We start from the raw sequence: 14,596 nt of genomic DNA, 5'->3' as shown, positions 1-14,596 counted from the left end.
TAGACTGTATCATGATGACTTTGAGGCTAGTTTCTCTGCAGGTTAAGATATCTTTTTTGCACAAATACTGAGGGTCGTTTTTAACACCTTCCTTTGATGCAAGGAAAGGGAGAATGTACAAGTGAGGCAGGTTTTTGTGGTGGTGGACCTGGCGACAGCATCTTTGAGCAGCTATTGGGGTTCCCAGAGCCCTGACAGGGACCAGTCCTGCACTAACACACAACCCAGCTCCGAGCTAATATTTTAGATATCCCACAATGTCCTGGAAAGATGCCACCTCAGCGGCATGATGGGAAATTTAAATGGAGAGGACCTACCAAAGGCTACCTACTGAGGGAGTCCCCTCAAACCAGAAGCAGGCCTTGCATGGATGTTGGGTATGGAAGCAGTATAAACATATTCCACTCCTGAAACTTGTTAAATAATACATGAACTTCGCAAAAATCATGATGTATCTTCTCGCCCCATTTAGGGAAAGTACTGGTTATCAACATGGTACTATGTCCTTCCCAGGGAAGCCTGCCAAACCTTGGCTTTCTATGACTTCAGTCACCAAACTAGAACTAACCTTATTTTGCTTACTTGCTTGCTGTTGGCTTTATAGTGCTTTGGATTTTTAGTGAGGAAGTCTTATGCTCTATATTTTTGTTTCAATTGTCTTACTGTTGTTTTATTCATTGATTGTTAGCTGCTATGGGTTACTTTGGCAAGAAAAACGGGATATAAATTCTTAAAATAAATGTCAATAACGAAAGCTCCTTTTCTCCATTTTTCCCCAGTTCCTGCGCAGTCTCCCTTTTCTGTTGTTGTCAGTTAGAGGCTAATAGCAAAAACCCATGCATAAAAAAATTTATTTATGTATTTATTTGGGAAATGAATGTGACCTGTTGCTGATGTAATACTGCAGAGGAGTGGACCAGAGACTCATGTGTTCACCGTTTACTTCTCCAGAGAGAATTTCTGCCTCCTTTTTCTCATTTACTTTACCCATGGTTTAGCTTTACAATGTGCACTCATTCCAACCATTGTTTAGAGCAGGGGTCAGCAAACTTTTTCAGCAGGGGGCTGGTCCACTGTCCCTCAGACCTTGTGGGGGGCCAGACTATATTTTGAAAAAAATAATAATGAACGAATTCCTATACCCCACAAATAACCCAGAGATGCATTTTACATAAAAACACACATTCTACTCATGTAAAAACATGCTGATTCCCGGACCGTCCGCGGGCCGGATTTAGAAGGCGATTGGGTTGGATCCGGCCCCCGGGCCTTAGTTTGCCTACCCATGGTTTAGAGTTACCAGACTTCCCATCTGAATGAGGTTTAGCTGCATGTTTGCACAAAACACAATTTTTATAGCCCTTCAACACCCCCACTCATTTGCATAAGGGTATTGCTTTCAGAGTATGCAAATTTACTGCTGTCGCCCATGCCTAGCAGTGTCCAGGTGACAGAAACGAACTAGGCCAAGTGATCTGCTGCTTTCCTATTTTTGGAAAAGAAATAAATACATTTTCCTTGCTCAGAGATGAAGCAGAGTAGCCGTTAGCTGCAGCCTTCTGAAATTCCATGCCTGGTACAGTTTTCTTGAGAGTGTTTATATATATATATATATATATATATATATATATATATATATATATATATATATGCAGGTTTTGGTGTCTTCGGGTGTCTTCCCGTGTAAGAGTTGGGGTGTCTAGGCGACGTTTCGACGAGGTCTCACTCGTCATCTTCAGGCTGGTGCTTTCGGCTTCTTGTTACTGGAACAGAGCAGGATCTCAGTGTTTGAGTTCCTATAAATACGGCTGGTGCTTTCGGCTTCTTGTTACTGGAACAGAGCAGGATCTCAGTGTTTGAGTTCCTATAAATACATATATATGTATAAATATTATACATTCCTATAAATATTATATATATATAATATTATCATCTTTTAGCTTATTCGAGCTAGAAGTTTTCATTGCATTTATTATGTCTCTTGGAAAGTTATCTTCTGTCAGATTCTTGGCTAATCAACTTGCTGAATTAACAGAATGAAAAGGAATGGGCAGAGAAAATGGGTTTGTCTCAGCTGGGGGGTGGGTAGAGGAGGGGAAGAGAGAATGTACTGCTTTTACCACTGTACTCATCTTTATGGATAGTTAGTGTTGAATGGAGGGTGAAGATCTGTCAGCTTCTCAGGCAGGTAAAAGACACATTTAGAAATAATAACACACAAACGCACATACATGGATATATATATTTCTGACAGTTGATGTACCATTATTCAGCCTGGGAGTTACCCAGTGAATAAACTCTTGAGCTTTTTTAAAAAAAGACAGGTGGAGAATTTCTATTGCTTTTTAAATGTCCATTTGGAGCCAGATGCTGGAAACCTTTGTCAAAACCTTTGCGCAGAGGCAACTAGCAGGGCTCGTGAACCTGGCTATATAACGTTTGCTTGTTTGTTTATTATTAAATTCGTATGCCGCCTTTCACCCCTGGAGGCAGGAATAGAACCACTGAAACACAACACTGCTGCCACCACCCCAATGCCAAACTCCCTCAAGGATACTGTGGTCAATGGTATCAAAAATGGCCAAGAGGTCAAGAAGAACAAGCAGATTTGCACTCCCTCAGTCTGGTCGCCCGACAAATATCATCAGCCAGGGTGACCAAGGAAGTTTCAGTGCCATGACCAAGCCTGAAGCTACAGTCGTACCTTGGTAGTTGAACGCCTTAGTTGTTGAACAAATTAGCTCCCGAACGCTGCAATCACGGAAGTGAGTATTCCAGTTTGCAAACATTTTTTGGAAGCCAAACATCCGATGTGACTTCTGATTGGCTGCAAGAAGCTCCAACAGCCAATCGGAAGCTGCGCCTTGGCTTCCGAACCGTTTCGGGAGTCGAACGGACTCCTGGAATGGATTAAATTCGAGAAGCAAGGTACGACTGTACACAGTAACGGATGCAGATATATCGTCTCCTCCAAGCATGCCTTCCTGAATCTAGACTGCCACCACCCTCTTGAGAACCTTTCTCAGATAAGGGGTTATAAAATAATTTTTAGTGTAAAATAATTTTTAGTGTGGCCCCACGTTGCCAATAACTGTAAAAAGTGGGTGCTTTGTGCAGCTGATCATTTATACTTGAATTACTAAAGAGAGGCTTCCATTGTGTCAGTTTAATTGTTGTTCCACCCCCCCCCCTTTTAACCAAAAAGTAGTATAATTCCATTTGTAGCATTGGACTGCTGTTTTTCTTGCCTAGTCGTGAATTCTCTGGATAGCCTTAGGCAATTTATTCTATCTTCGTCTCATTTCCTAGTCTGTAAAATGGAATTATTAATGACCTACCTCACAGAGGTGTTGTGAAGTGGAATGAGAAAGTTGCTTTACAGAATGCTGTACTCTTAAAAGCAAGGTAGGAATCAATAATATAAGATTGTGATTGCCCAATTGCGTCTCAAAAAGCAGACATGATACGAAATCAATAAGGACTATCCTGATGCTGTAGTATTAAGTGTAATTTAGAGCTGAAATGAGTATTGGCAACAGTGTGAAAGTTTGCACAATTTTCATTTTGACGCACCCAGATTTTGCCTGTGAAATTTTAAATGTAAAATTTGAATTTTCAGTAACAACTTATTACCTTGAAATTCAAATTGTCTCTTTACTACTTTGATTTTTTCAGGTGTCAGCCGTTGCCAAAAAAAACCTAAGTAGCATTGCTTGCCATCCATCTCATACTAAATAGTGTTCTATTTCAATGAAGTGCAACATTTTTATACTTTTTTTTTTAAAGGTTCTCTGGTCAGCGCATGCCACATATTAAATATTACCAAAAACAATTAGATTTCAAATGGCAGTATGAAGCATTTGGTCAATATCTGACAGCTAGTCAATGCACAGAAGTCAATTTTAGAAGATTTTTTTTTGGGGGGGGGAACAAACTAGTTCGCTTTCATTTATTCTATAAAGGAACTTTGGTGCCTGAAAAAATAAAGAAATGGGAGTTGTGCTTTTCATGGGTAAAACGTAGAGCCAATCCCCACCACCCAAAAGATGCTCAGAAGGCAACATATGTTATGTCAGATTTACATTGCAGTATTGTCATGCACACACAGTGTGATCGTTGTCGTCTTGCTGCAATGAAAGGCAGTTAAACCTTAGAAAGATTATGAATGCTGAGGAAAGCATCATTAACTTTTATTATATCCAGAAGCTAGCAGGCATTTGAGTCTTTAACTTTGTTCTATTATGAAGGAAGGAAACGTGTGCAGTGTTAACTTGGACATTTGCTATGGGGCTTTCTCTCACAACGCATATGAGATTTATCAGCTGGGCTCATGCTGTTTACTGAGAACAGACTTCTGCAGCTATCCTGTTCATTGATAGAAGACTATAGCGCTCTGTGACGAAGGTATTTGGTGTTAGGCTTATGCTACTTCGCATAGATTTGTTAATTTGCGTGCGTGGTGGGGTAGTATTTTCAGGTCGCGCAAGACTTTATTACTCTCTGTACGTGTGTGAATATATACTGGAAATAGCACTCACTTTTTCGAAGTGGTATTAAACAGACTTGGGCACCCTAATTGTTCCAGCTGCTTGCTGTATGGTATGTAATTAAAGGGTCATGCTTTTTATATTACTCTGAAATAAACTCCATAATTAGATCATTGCGCAAGTGAAGTTTAAGTGCCTCATTTCTCATTGGGGAACAATAAAATAAATCCAATTGCCGTTAATGTTCTCTCGCCCCTCACAAACATACCTCTTAAATAAATTACACTATTGACCAATATTTAGTGGGTTGTTTTTTAAAAAAAATCTTCGTTCTCCACCTTGTTTTCTCTGCCCACCCTCAACCCATTTTAAAATGAGACAGAAATGTTTTCATGTACTGTAATTAAATCTATGGCTACTTGAAAATAATTCTTTTGGAGATTCACAAGCCCTTCTTCATTGCGCCAAGTTGGACAGAACGTTCGCTTGCTCACTGCTGATCTACCCATAAGAACCGAGTATATAAATTTGAAATATGAAGAACTTCCATTGTGAACATCATCTATTGTGAGCTGTGTGCAAATGCGTGTGGATTTGGTATTGCCATCCAAAGTTGTGTCTCCAGATTAAGTCAGGGTTAAGACTGGCTCATAGGAAACTGTCAGGAACCAGGAGTGCTGCAAGGGAACCCTTCCTTATTGGGTACCAATAAATATAATTAGTATAGCATTTTTAGAAGCCCATCTTCCCTCCCATAAATCCTGGTGTAATTGTATTGAGCTAGCCATTATTTGTAGTCGCCAATGAACCTTGCATCGTCTGGCAAGCCGTACCTTTCTCCCAAGCTTGCAATTTATGCTCTCACCTTGACAGCTTCTGGAAAGCTTCCCACTGCTTGAAAAGTGCAGTAGGAATCAGGTTATCTAGGATAAGGATCCATGTGGTTCTGGGTGTCTTGTTTGCCAGGAGGCTGGCTGTGCTTGCCTCTGGAGAGCTGCCACCTGGATTTGTGGCTATCTGGTCTACTTTCACATTTGCCTGATGCCACCTTTGCTTTCTGCTATGCACTTCTGCCTTCTTTTGAGTAATTCTGCCAGGCACACGGGCTTAGCTGTATTGAAAATGACCTTGGCACGAGGCCTCTCTTAGAATTCTATCTGTATTTTGCAGCAAAGCTTGTGAATGTGCTGGATCAAATAACGAGACTCTTATTTCGTTCTTTGTTCTGTCACTTTTGACAGGGTGCCTCTTTCTGCAAATGTGCCTACAGTCTTTTGTTGCCTGCGTTTCGGGAAGTTTTGTAGCTTTCTTGCACCTCATTTTTGTGTTAAACCTTTCTGGACCATAGCACTTCTCCCCTTTTAACTTGGCGGGTTACATACAATATAAATGGAGTTTAATCTCCTTCCCTTTTTCTCATACATCTTCATGAGCCATCAGGAAACCTACGGCTCAATCTTAAGCATGGCCACTCAGGAAGAAGTACCATTGTGTTCAATGGGGCCTACTCCTAAGTAAATGGATATAGGATTGCAGCCCATGAGATTATATCAGATGTTGTTTAGTCATTTAGTCGTGTCCGACTCTTTGTGACCCCATGGACCAGAGCATGCCCGGCATTCCTGTCTTCTACTGCCTCCCGCAGTTTAGTCAAACTCATGCTGGTAGCTTCAAGAACACTATCCAACCATCTCATCCTCTGTCGTCCCCTTCTCCTTGTGCCCTCCATCTTTCCCAACATCAGGGTCTTTTCCAGGAAGTCTTCTCTTCTCATGAGGTGGCCAAAGTATTGGAGCCTCAGCTTCAGGATCTGTCCTTCCAGTGAGCACTCAGGGCTGATTTCCTTAAGAATGGATAGGTTTGTTCTTCTTGCAGTCCATGGGACTCTCAAGAGTCTCCTCCAGCACCATAATTCAAAAGCATCAATTCTTCGGCGATCAGCCTTCCTTATGGTCCAGCTCTCACTTCCATACATCACTACTGGGAAAACCATGGCTTTAACTATACGAACCTTTGTTGGCAAGGCGATGTCTCTACTTTTTAATATCAGATAATCTAGGGTACAACTTGCACCGCCAACAAATACATGACACTCCATTAAATGTGACAACATGTTGGTCTTGTAGACAGGCATCCCAGTACACATAGGGCTGCCACATGTCTGGATTTCCCCAGACATTACCGGGACTTCAAAGGCGGAATGGATGTCTGGGAGGAATTTCCGAAAGGTGGTGCTTTGGGTTTTCCCCTCTTGAAATATGGCAACCCAACCCAGTACAGATGTTCAGGATTAGTCTTGACAGATGGACAGGGTCATTCACAGCAGTAGAATAAGAAGAATAAAATTGGAAGTATTTTTGAAGCATGCAACAGTGTCCAGCAGTATTTGCAAATCCAAACACTAACAGAAGGTTGGATGGGGAGGGAGAAGGGAAGAAGAGTAAGTTTCTCAGCCAGGGGTGACCTCTGCCCATAGCTGGCATAATTCCAGCTTTTATGTTAAATCAACATAAATCTCTGTGTGAGTAGTTTTGATTTATCTGCTTTAAAAACAAAACAGAAACAAAAAGCCCAAATCGCCTTCATGTTGTATGAAGCCATAGGGCACTATGGATAGAGATAAAATGGGTTACTTGTTTAGCAACAAGTTGGCTTTTTTATATAAGCAAAGAGAAGAAGTGGAGCCCGAAACATTCAGCACTTGTTTATATAGTAAAAATGTATGGAAGGGTAAGTGTAGCTAATTATGTTCCAACTGCTCACTTTCTTACATTTTTTTTTTTAAATAAATCAGAATGCACTTTCAAAGGGAGGGGCAAAGCCCAGAGTTTGTATTTCCTTCTTATTGCACTATTGCAACATTAGAATACTTTTCCGTGTTTCATGAAGGAATTTTAGTAATGATAAATTAAATTGATAGCACAGTCCTTTACATGTCTATTCAGGAGTGACACCCAATGATTCCTATGGGACTTGTTCTCGATTAAGCATAAATAGGATTGCAGCTTAAGTTAGCGAAGAAGTGCATTTATTTAGTTAGTTATTTTCCCCCAATGCTTCCTCCTGAAAGGTAGCTCAGGGCAGTGAACATAAAATAACACAATTAATCACAACACATTTAAACAATCAATCAAAACCTCATTCAGATTGCAGCGGTTAATGCCTTCATAGAATCATAGAATTGGACCACAAGAATCATTTAGCCCAACCCCCTGCGATGCCCAACATAGGACTCGAATCCATGACTCTGAGATTAGGAGTCTCATGCTCAACCAACTGAGCTATTCAGCAAGAGCCGCTATGCTCCAAAGGCCTGGATAAACATTGTTAACAAATACACGTGCATATCTCATGGTCATTACAAAGTTAACAAACTTGCAATCCCCCAAGTGTAAGACCACAATAATTTTCTGGGATACATTATCTCAGCCCTGTTTAGGGAAGTTTTTAATGACTGGTGTTTTAATGTTGTTTTAATCTTTTGTTGGAAGCCGCCCAGAGTGGCTGGGGAAGAAATAATAAATAATAATAGTAACCATTATTATTATTAGGTTTGTAAGTGTAAAGAGGTATTCTGCAACACACAAATAATAGGATTTTACTTTGCTGTTTCACTCTTTCTGAAGCAGAAGTGAGGAAGTTGTGGCCCTGGCCTAGTTTCAAAACCCTGTCCATTTCACAAACTCAGTCCACTTTACCCTGGTTCCTCACACACCTCCATCACGCAGTCCTGATAGGTTAACCATCAGGATCTCTGGATCTCTCAGCAATTTAACTGTTTCGACGTACAGTGGTACCTTGGTTTACAACCACAATCTGTTCTGGAGGTCCGTCTGTAAACCAAAACAGGTTGTAACCCAAAGCGCGCTTTCGTCAATGGCCCCCCCCCCCCAAAATTGGTTGTAATCCAATTTTTTTTTGTTGTAATCCAAAAAAAGGGACACGTACTTCCGGGTTTGACGTGGTTGTAATCCAAAATGGTTGTAATACAAAGCGGTTGCAAACCAAGGTACCACTGTACTATTATTGTGAACAATTATGTGGACGGAATGCAAGGAATGCACACTGAATTCATGCTGAACCCTTGAATCCCTTTGTTTTTCCAAATAATCGTAATAGGCTATTGTGTTGATAACTGCACAACAATTGAAGTTATCAAAGGGTACAAAGGACAACCCCCAAATGTTCCTAAAATATTCCGATTTCAATTGTAATATTAAATGATTGGGAAGAGATTTATGAAAGGCAAGTTTCCTTTCCTCTCTGCTGCCCAGTGTGCTTGTTCCCACATTGTTCAGGAGAGCCCTCGTATCCACACTCCCAGGAGAAGTTTCTGAATAGGTAACTTCCCTTCTGACTTATCATAGACCCCAAGCCCCTGTATTTTTCCAGTTTGACACTGAAGAGCGAGTCCTTAAACAAGCCTTCCCCTCTGCTACCACTGCTGCTGTGGGAATTTGAAATGGTGCCCCTTTGTGCCATGGGTTCGTACGCACTGTATGGATTGCTATTATCCATAACAAGACACATAACAATGACAATTGTTTTAATACTTTTAATACTGGCATTGCCTAGGAAAGTTTGCTTCCAGCCATGCTAAGTTTCTGCTGAGATGGCTCTTGCTTCTGCTGAGACGGGATGATTTCCGCCTTTAGAAAGGCTATTTTGTAAAGATAGTTGTTTTGTACAGCTCACAACCGGGAGGCTGAAGAGGAAGTGTCTTCAGGATTACTGTTTAAGGGCGCCATTGACCTTGTGCGCTGCCCTCCTTCCTCCCCTCCTTCCTATTGTGGGACTTAACTCACAAGCAGTGTCTTTGAGAGAGCAGCTGGTACTTTAAAGGCAATTTGTCATGTAGCTGGGACTTGAAAGATCATTGCAGTTCCTTGATTGGGCTGATAAGTAATTCTCCGTGCACATCTGCAATTCCACAGCTGCTTCCTCCTTACTGGAGTCTTGCTTTCTCAGCCAGTCTGATGGATTTCCTTTCATTCTTGTTGCACCCTGAGTTTTGTCTATTGAGCTTCTTACAGTTGCTGATTTCAGTTGTGAGATTATGGAGGAGAGCGCAAGTTTTGGCCCAAATTGATATTTCTTTACCAGTATTACAATACCCACTGGTTAACATCAAAAAGGATAAATGGATTACCAGTGTCTAACATATTTATCTTTTCCCTTCTCCACCCACACATTTATTTTTGCCCACATTTTAGAAAACAAAACTGAAGTGCAGGCAAAGTCCCTTTGAAACATTCATGTAAAAAGGGGGGCTCTTTCTTCTCAGAGCATGTATCTGATCTTTTGCAGGGAACTTACGGTAAATGCTGTAGCAGTCCCTTTCAGCATTTGTACTCCTCATCTTAGGAATGACCTTGTAAAGTCACTCTCTCCTACTTTTTTTTAGTTTAGCCTGTACAAAGTTCTATGAGACTCGTAAGATTGCTACAATCACATTTAAACCCTATGCTAGTCCATTAAAAATTGCGCTGCCATACGTCCAGAACTTTCCGGACATATCCCGGATTCGTTCTCCGAAAACAACACCCAGGTGGATTTTTCAGAAATTGGTTAAAATGTCCGGGAAATTCCAGATGCTTGGCAGCTCATATTGGAAGTGTATATTTCCCCCCAAAAAAACCCTCAAAAACTTAGTGTTTGGGGGGAGATTTTGCAAAAAGAAAAAAGCTCGTAAACCTTGGCCAAGGGAAGTGGATCAGAATAAAAATTAACACAGAAATTAGCAAGGCTAATTGCAGCCATGAGTTGGGGCATCCTAAAATATTGTGGCAATTGAGATCCTTAGTGGGGGTGCAAGAAAAAAAAATCCCTTTTTCACTTACCCCCCCCCACTGATTTCTATACCTTTTATCACCTGAAAATCAGCAAAATAAATAAATAAATCCCCAAAAGAGAAATACAAAATAAAACACATTCCTTCTCATACTCAGTATGTTTTGTCATTATCTAATTGCTACAGGTTTTATCTAGATTTATAATAAAGGGACCATTAAGTGTACAAGCACAGCGCTAGATTTTACTATGAATTTGTCTGCATATTTTTGCCGCTCTATTCATAGTGATATGAAGAGACTTTTTTTTTCTTATACTTGAAACTGCTCGTGTTTCTGTTAAGGGAACTCCTTTTTCTTTTATTGGGTAAAAGTAAGAAAAAAGAAGCTCTTGCCACCTACCCACTAAAACCATAATCTGATATTTTTGTAGATACATCCATGGGTGTAGCTAGGATTTTTGAGAGGGCAGGCCTTTTGTATGGGGAGGCAGAACCTCAGTTAGCTATGTATTTTTATTGATTTTTATGGAGGGGGGCAGCTGCCCCCCCCGGCTATGCCCATGAATACATCTTATATCACTGTGTGTTTTAGAAAAATTAGTTCATTAATGGCCATGCTTTTCCTTATAGTGAAAGGTGAATGGCAAACATGTGGCTTGTTAAAAATATATATATGTTTAATTGGAATTTAATATCTCTTTCAGTAATTGCAAGTTTTCGAGGAGCAGTTCCCCATGGCTTATCACTGGAGATTGGAGACACTGTTCAAATACTGGAGAAATGTGATGGTAAGTGTTGACATTAGTACAGGACTGTCTGGTGGGAAGGTTGTCCAAGGTCATTTCACCTCATTACACTGAGGCAGGATCAGTGTGTTTGCTCTAGATGAGTGCCTATTTAATGGGGGGAAAAACCAACTTTAATCTTTGATGAGAAAAGGCAACAGAGTTTGGACATGCCGCTGTAACAGGAAATCGCCTACAAAATTAAATGTTTCTAACCCAAAATATATCAGAATTAGTCCAGTCACCCAGATACTGTGGAGAAAGCAGCCATGGTCAGTGGGGAAATAATTATTTTATGTACAGTAGGCATTTTCGGTAGCCGTGAAAGCAAAATCTAGACACTGCTCCAAATTATAAACAAGTACAGTAGACACTCGGGTTGCAAACGTGATCCGTGCGGGATGCACATTTGTAACCTGCAGCGGCTCGTCTGCGCATGCGGAAGTTGCAATTCAGCGCTTCTGCGCATACGCAACTCCTGAAACCCGGAATTAATCCTTTCCGGTACTTGTGGGTTTCGGCGGGTCTGTAACCCCAAAAAATGCAACCTGAAGCGCCTGTAACCCGAGGTATGACTGTACATTGTCAGTCACCTCCTGCAGAGGTAAGAAAAAATAACACCAAAATCTTTGGGTAAAGCATCTAGTACCGCTCATGTGATACTGGATGCTAAACTGTATTATTCCAAAAATGTGTGCTTGTCGGGAAAAAGGTGTAGCTTTAGAAATGCCATGAGCAGTGCTATTTTTCTAGAAAAAATGTGCTAGACATCACAAGGAACTAGGGTTGCCATACGTTTGGAACTTCCTGGCCATAGCTGGAATTCAAGCAGCCACAAATAGTGTCTGGGCGAAAATCACTGTAATCCAGACCTATGGTAACCCATTAAAAAAGCTTGACAACTTTGCCAAAAGGAGGATTTTCACTTTTTGAAATGTGGCAACCCTACCATGAACGCTTTCCTTGTTCTCTTATAATGGCAATGGCTCCCACCTGAGAAGTGCCGAAACTGAATTCCTGCGAGTTCTGGCTGAATAAAAGTCCTGGCCATGAGACTAGAGTTCTGTTCTCTCTTGATTTAATGGGTTAAATTTCTGTCTGTTAGACAAAGAAAATATAAATGCGTACCCTCTGCTATGTTTCAGATTCTCCTTTTCATACCAGTGCTGAAAGGATATCTATTTATTTATGTGCTGTTGTTTACAACTCTCTGATTTTTTTTAAATGAGCGTTAGTTTGTGCTAGTTAAAAACTTGTGGGGGTGGGTGGAAACTTCAATTGTGAACGTTTTTCTTTCTGCAGAAGACCCATTAAAGGGTATGAGATTTGTGTTATGTGTCGCTGCTGACACAATAGCATGTTATGAATCCATCTGCCACTTTTTATTATTGTAGATGACATATGTCAGAGAGTTTTTCAGATAAAATGTAAGTTTACATATCAATTGTTATTATTTTTCTACAGGCTGGTACAGAGGATTTGCCTTAAAAAACCCCAACCTCAAGGTAAAACAACTTTTGTTGCTCACCTGAAATGCATGTAAAATCATGCTGAAATACTCAAATGAATTATAAAGCTGCCACACAAAAATCAAGCTATTTGGCATAACCAAGTAGCAGTAACGTCTAAGGCATAAAAAGGTGGCTGTAGCCTGGGGTAGCCTGATGATAGTAGCACTAGAAAAAAGAAGAATATATACACACACACACCCCCTGTGTATACCTGAAGGAGCGTCTCCACCCCCATCATTCTGCCCAGACACTGAGGTTCAGCTCTGAGGGCCTTCTGGCAGTTCCCTCACTGAAATTACAGGGAACCAGACAGGGGGCCTTCTCGGTAGTGGCACCCATCAAATGTCAAAGAAATAAACAACTACCTGACTTTTAGAAAACATCTGAAGGCAGCCCTGTTTGATGAAGTTTTTAATGTTTGATACTTTATCGTGTTTTTATCGTGATTTTTAATATTGTATTGAGAGCACCCAGATGGGCAGGGTATAAATTATAAATTATTACTATTATTATTATTATTATTATTAGGTTTGAAGAACGAGGAGGGAACAAAGGCTCTGAAGGGATAGGATCTGTCTCACATGAAGTAGTTTATCAGGAGGAAGTGGAATTGCAGATAATTAATTCAGCAGCGTAGCTACTCACCAGCCGCTTTGTGTAGTTCAGGGACATAAGAACATAAGAAAAGCCCAGCTGAATCAGACCCAATACATCCCTGTTCTCACAGTTATTCTCTATTAAACAACCTTCCTAAGACACACACACTCTGAAATGTCAGTGAGGGACAATGGTGGCAGATGCGAAGAGATGAGCAATGTTACGGTGATAGCAGATGCTTCTCAAGCACTGCCCCTGATTCGTAAGTGGACCTGTGAATTTTTCTGACACCTCAGTCCTCACTCTTTACCTGAGTTGCCGGCACCCAACAATAATGTTCTCTTGGACCATTTGAATACAGAAAGTTCTACTGTACTGTATTGGCTTCCAACAAGTTTTGCAATAATAATGCAAACGTCTTCCATAGTATGGACCCAGTTTTTCTCTTCAATAATGCATTCATGCCACAATGCATTCATTCTTCCCTCTCCTTCTCTTTGGTGGTCTGTTGCGCTTATTTAGCTCCTTTTCTCTTTCAGGGTATCTTCCCATCCAGCTATATTCACTTGAAAAATGCATGTGTTAAGAACAAAGGGTAGGTGGAGATTTTGGGATTTTCTGAAATTTTGGCAAAGGCTATAAAACAGCAGTGGGGAAAGGGGAAGGCTGTTGTAAGAATTGTGTTGAAAACGGATAAATCTTTCAAAGTGAAGCCCATGGCACCTTAAAGACCTGGTATAGATGGGTGGGAAATTGGGAGTGCCCTATGCAATTCTGTAGCCACCATCCTTTTTAACAATGGCGCAGCATCACTTTATTTAAACTAGCCATGCAATCAGAGATATGGGATTGAAAACTGCGTTAGAGTAACTACGATTAGGGGAAAGGGCAGGGCAAGTGTAATTTTGCAGCACAGTTAGTTTCCAAAATGAAAGGGAGGTAGAATTTCACATGTATGAGGGGAAGGAGTCTGCAACCTGTTGAGGCACTGTTGGTCTCTTAACCATGATTAGGAGTCATGTTAATCTTTAAACTATCACGGGACTCTTTTATTCCCTTGCACCAGATGTAATGGAGCTTATTTTGGAGTGCAAATATTATTGGTGGTTAACAATATCAGTCACTGAAAGACTCCAGATGTCATTTTAATTGTGCATTCATAGGATTTGTGCTCATGATGGTATCGGTGTGGTTCTGCATAATCTTCTGTTTTTGGTCCTGCAAAAATTTTCAGGCCAGATATACTGTTTTGTTTCCAATCAGTGCATATCCCATATCTTCCTACTGAAATCCTATAACGTTTCTAACCACAAATATTATGGGTTATTTATTTATTTATTTATTTGGACGACTTAAATACCACTTATATTTAAGCACAACTCTAAGCGGTTTGCAACATAGATTTAAAAGTTTAAATAATGAGCA

General features: G+C 40.5%; 1 protein-coding gene across 8 annotated transcripts in view; it reads left to right on the top strand.

Annotated features, from left to right (window-relative positions):
* The window catches only part of DOCK4 (dedicator of cytokinesis 4), a 244,474-nt gene that overhangs the window by 72,762 nt on the left and 157,116 nt on the right, over positions 1-14,596 (top strand). For all 8 annotated transcript variants that reach the window (XM_083463219.1, XM_083463220.1, XM_083463216.1 and 5 more), the window contains exons 2-4: positions 10,983-11,066; positions 12,528-12,568; positions 13,711-13,766. In XM_083463219.1, coding sequence (XP_083319345.1) covers positions 10,983-11,066; positions 12,528-12,568; positions 13,711-13,766 — 181 coding nt within the window. The remainder of the gene's footprint in view (positions 1-10,982; positions 11,067-12,527; positions 12,569-13,710; positions 13,767-14,596) is intronic.

The sequence above is a fragment of the Podarcis liolepis genome (assembly GCF_965112155.1).
Source record: "Podarcis liolepis genome assembly, chromosome: 10".
Taxonomy (NCBI): domain Eukaryota; kingdom Metazoa; phylum Chordata; class Lepidosauria; order Squamata; family Lacertidae; genus Podarcis; species Podarcis liolepis.
This window is presented reverse-complemented; position numbering and strand designations above follow the sequence as displayed.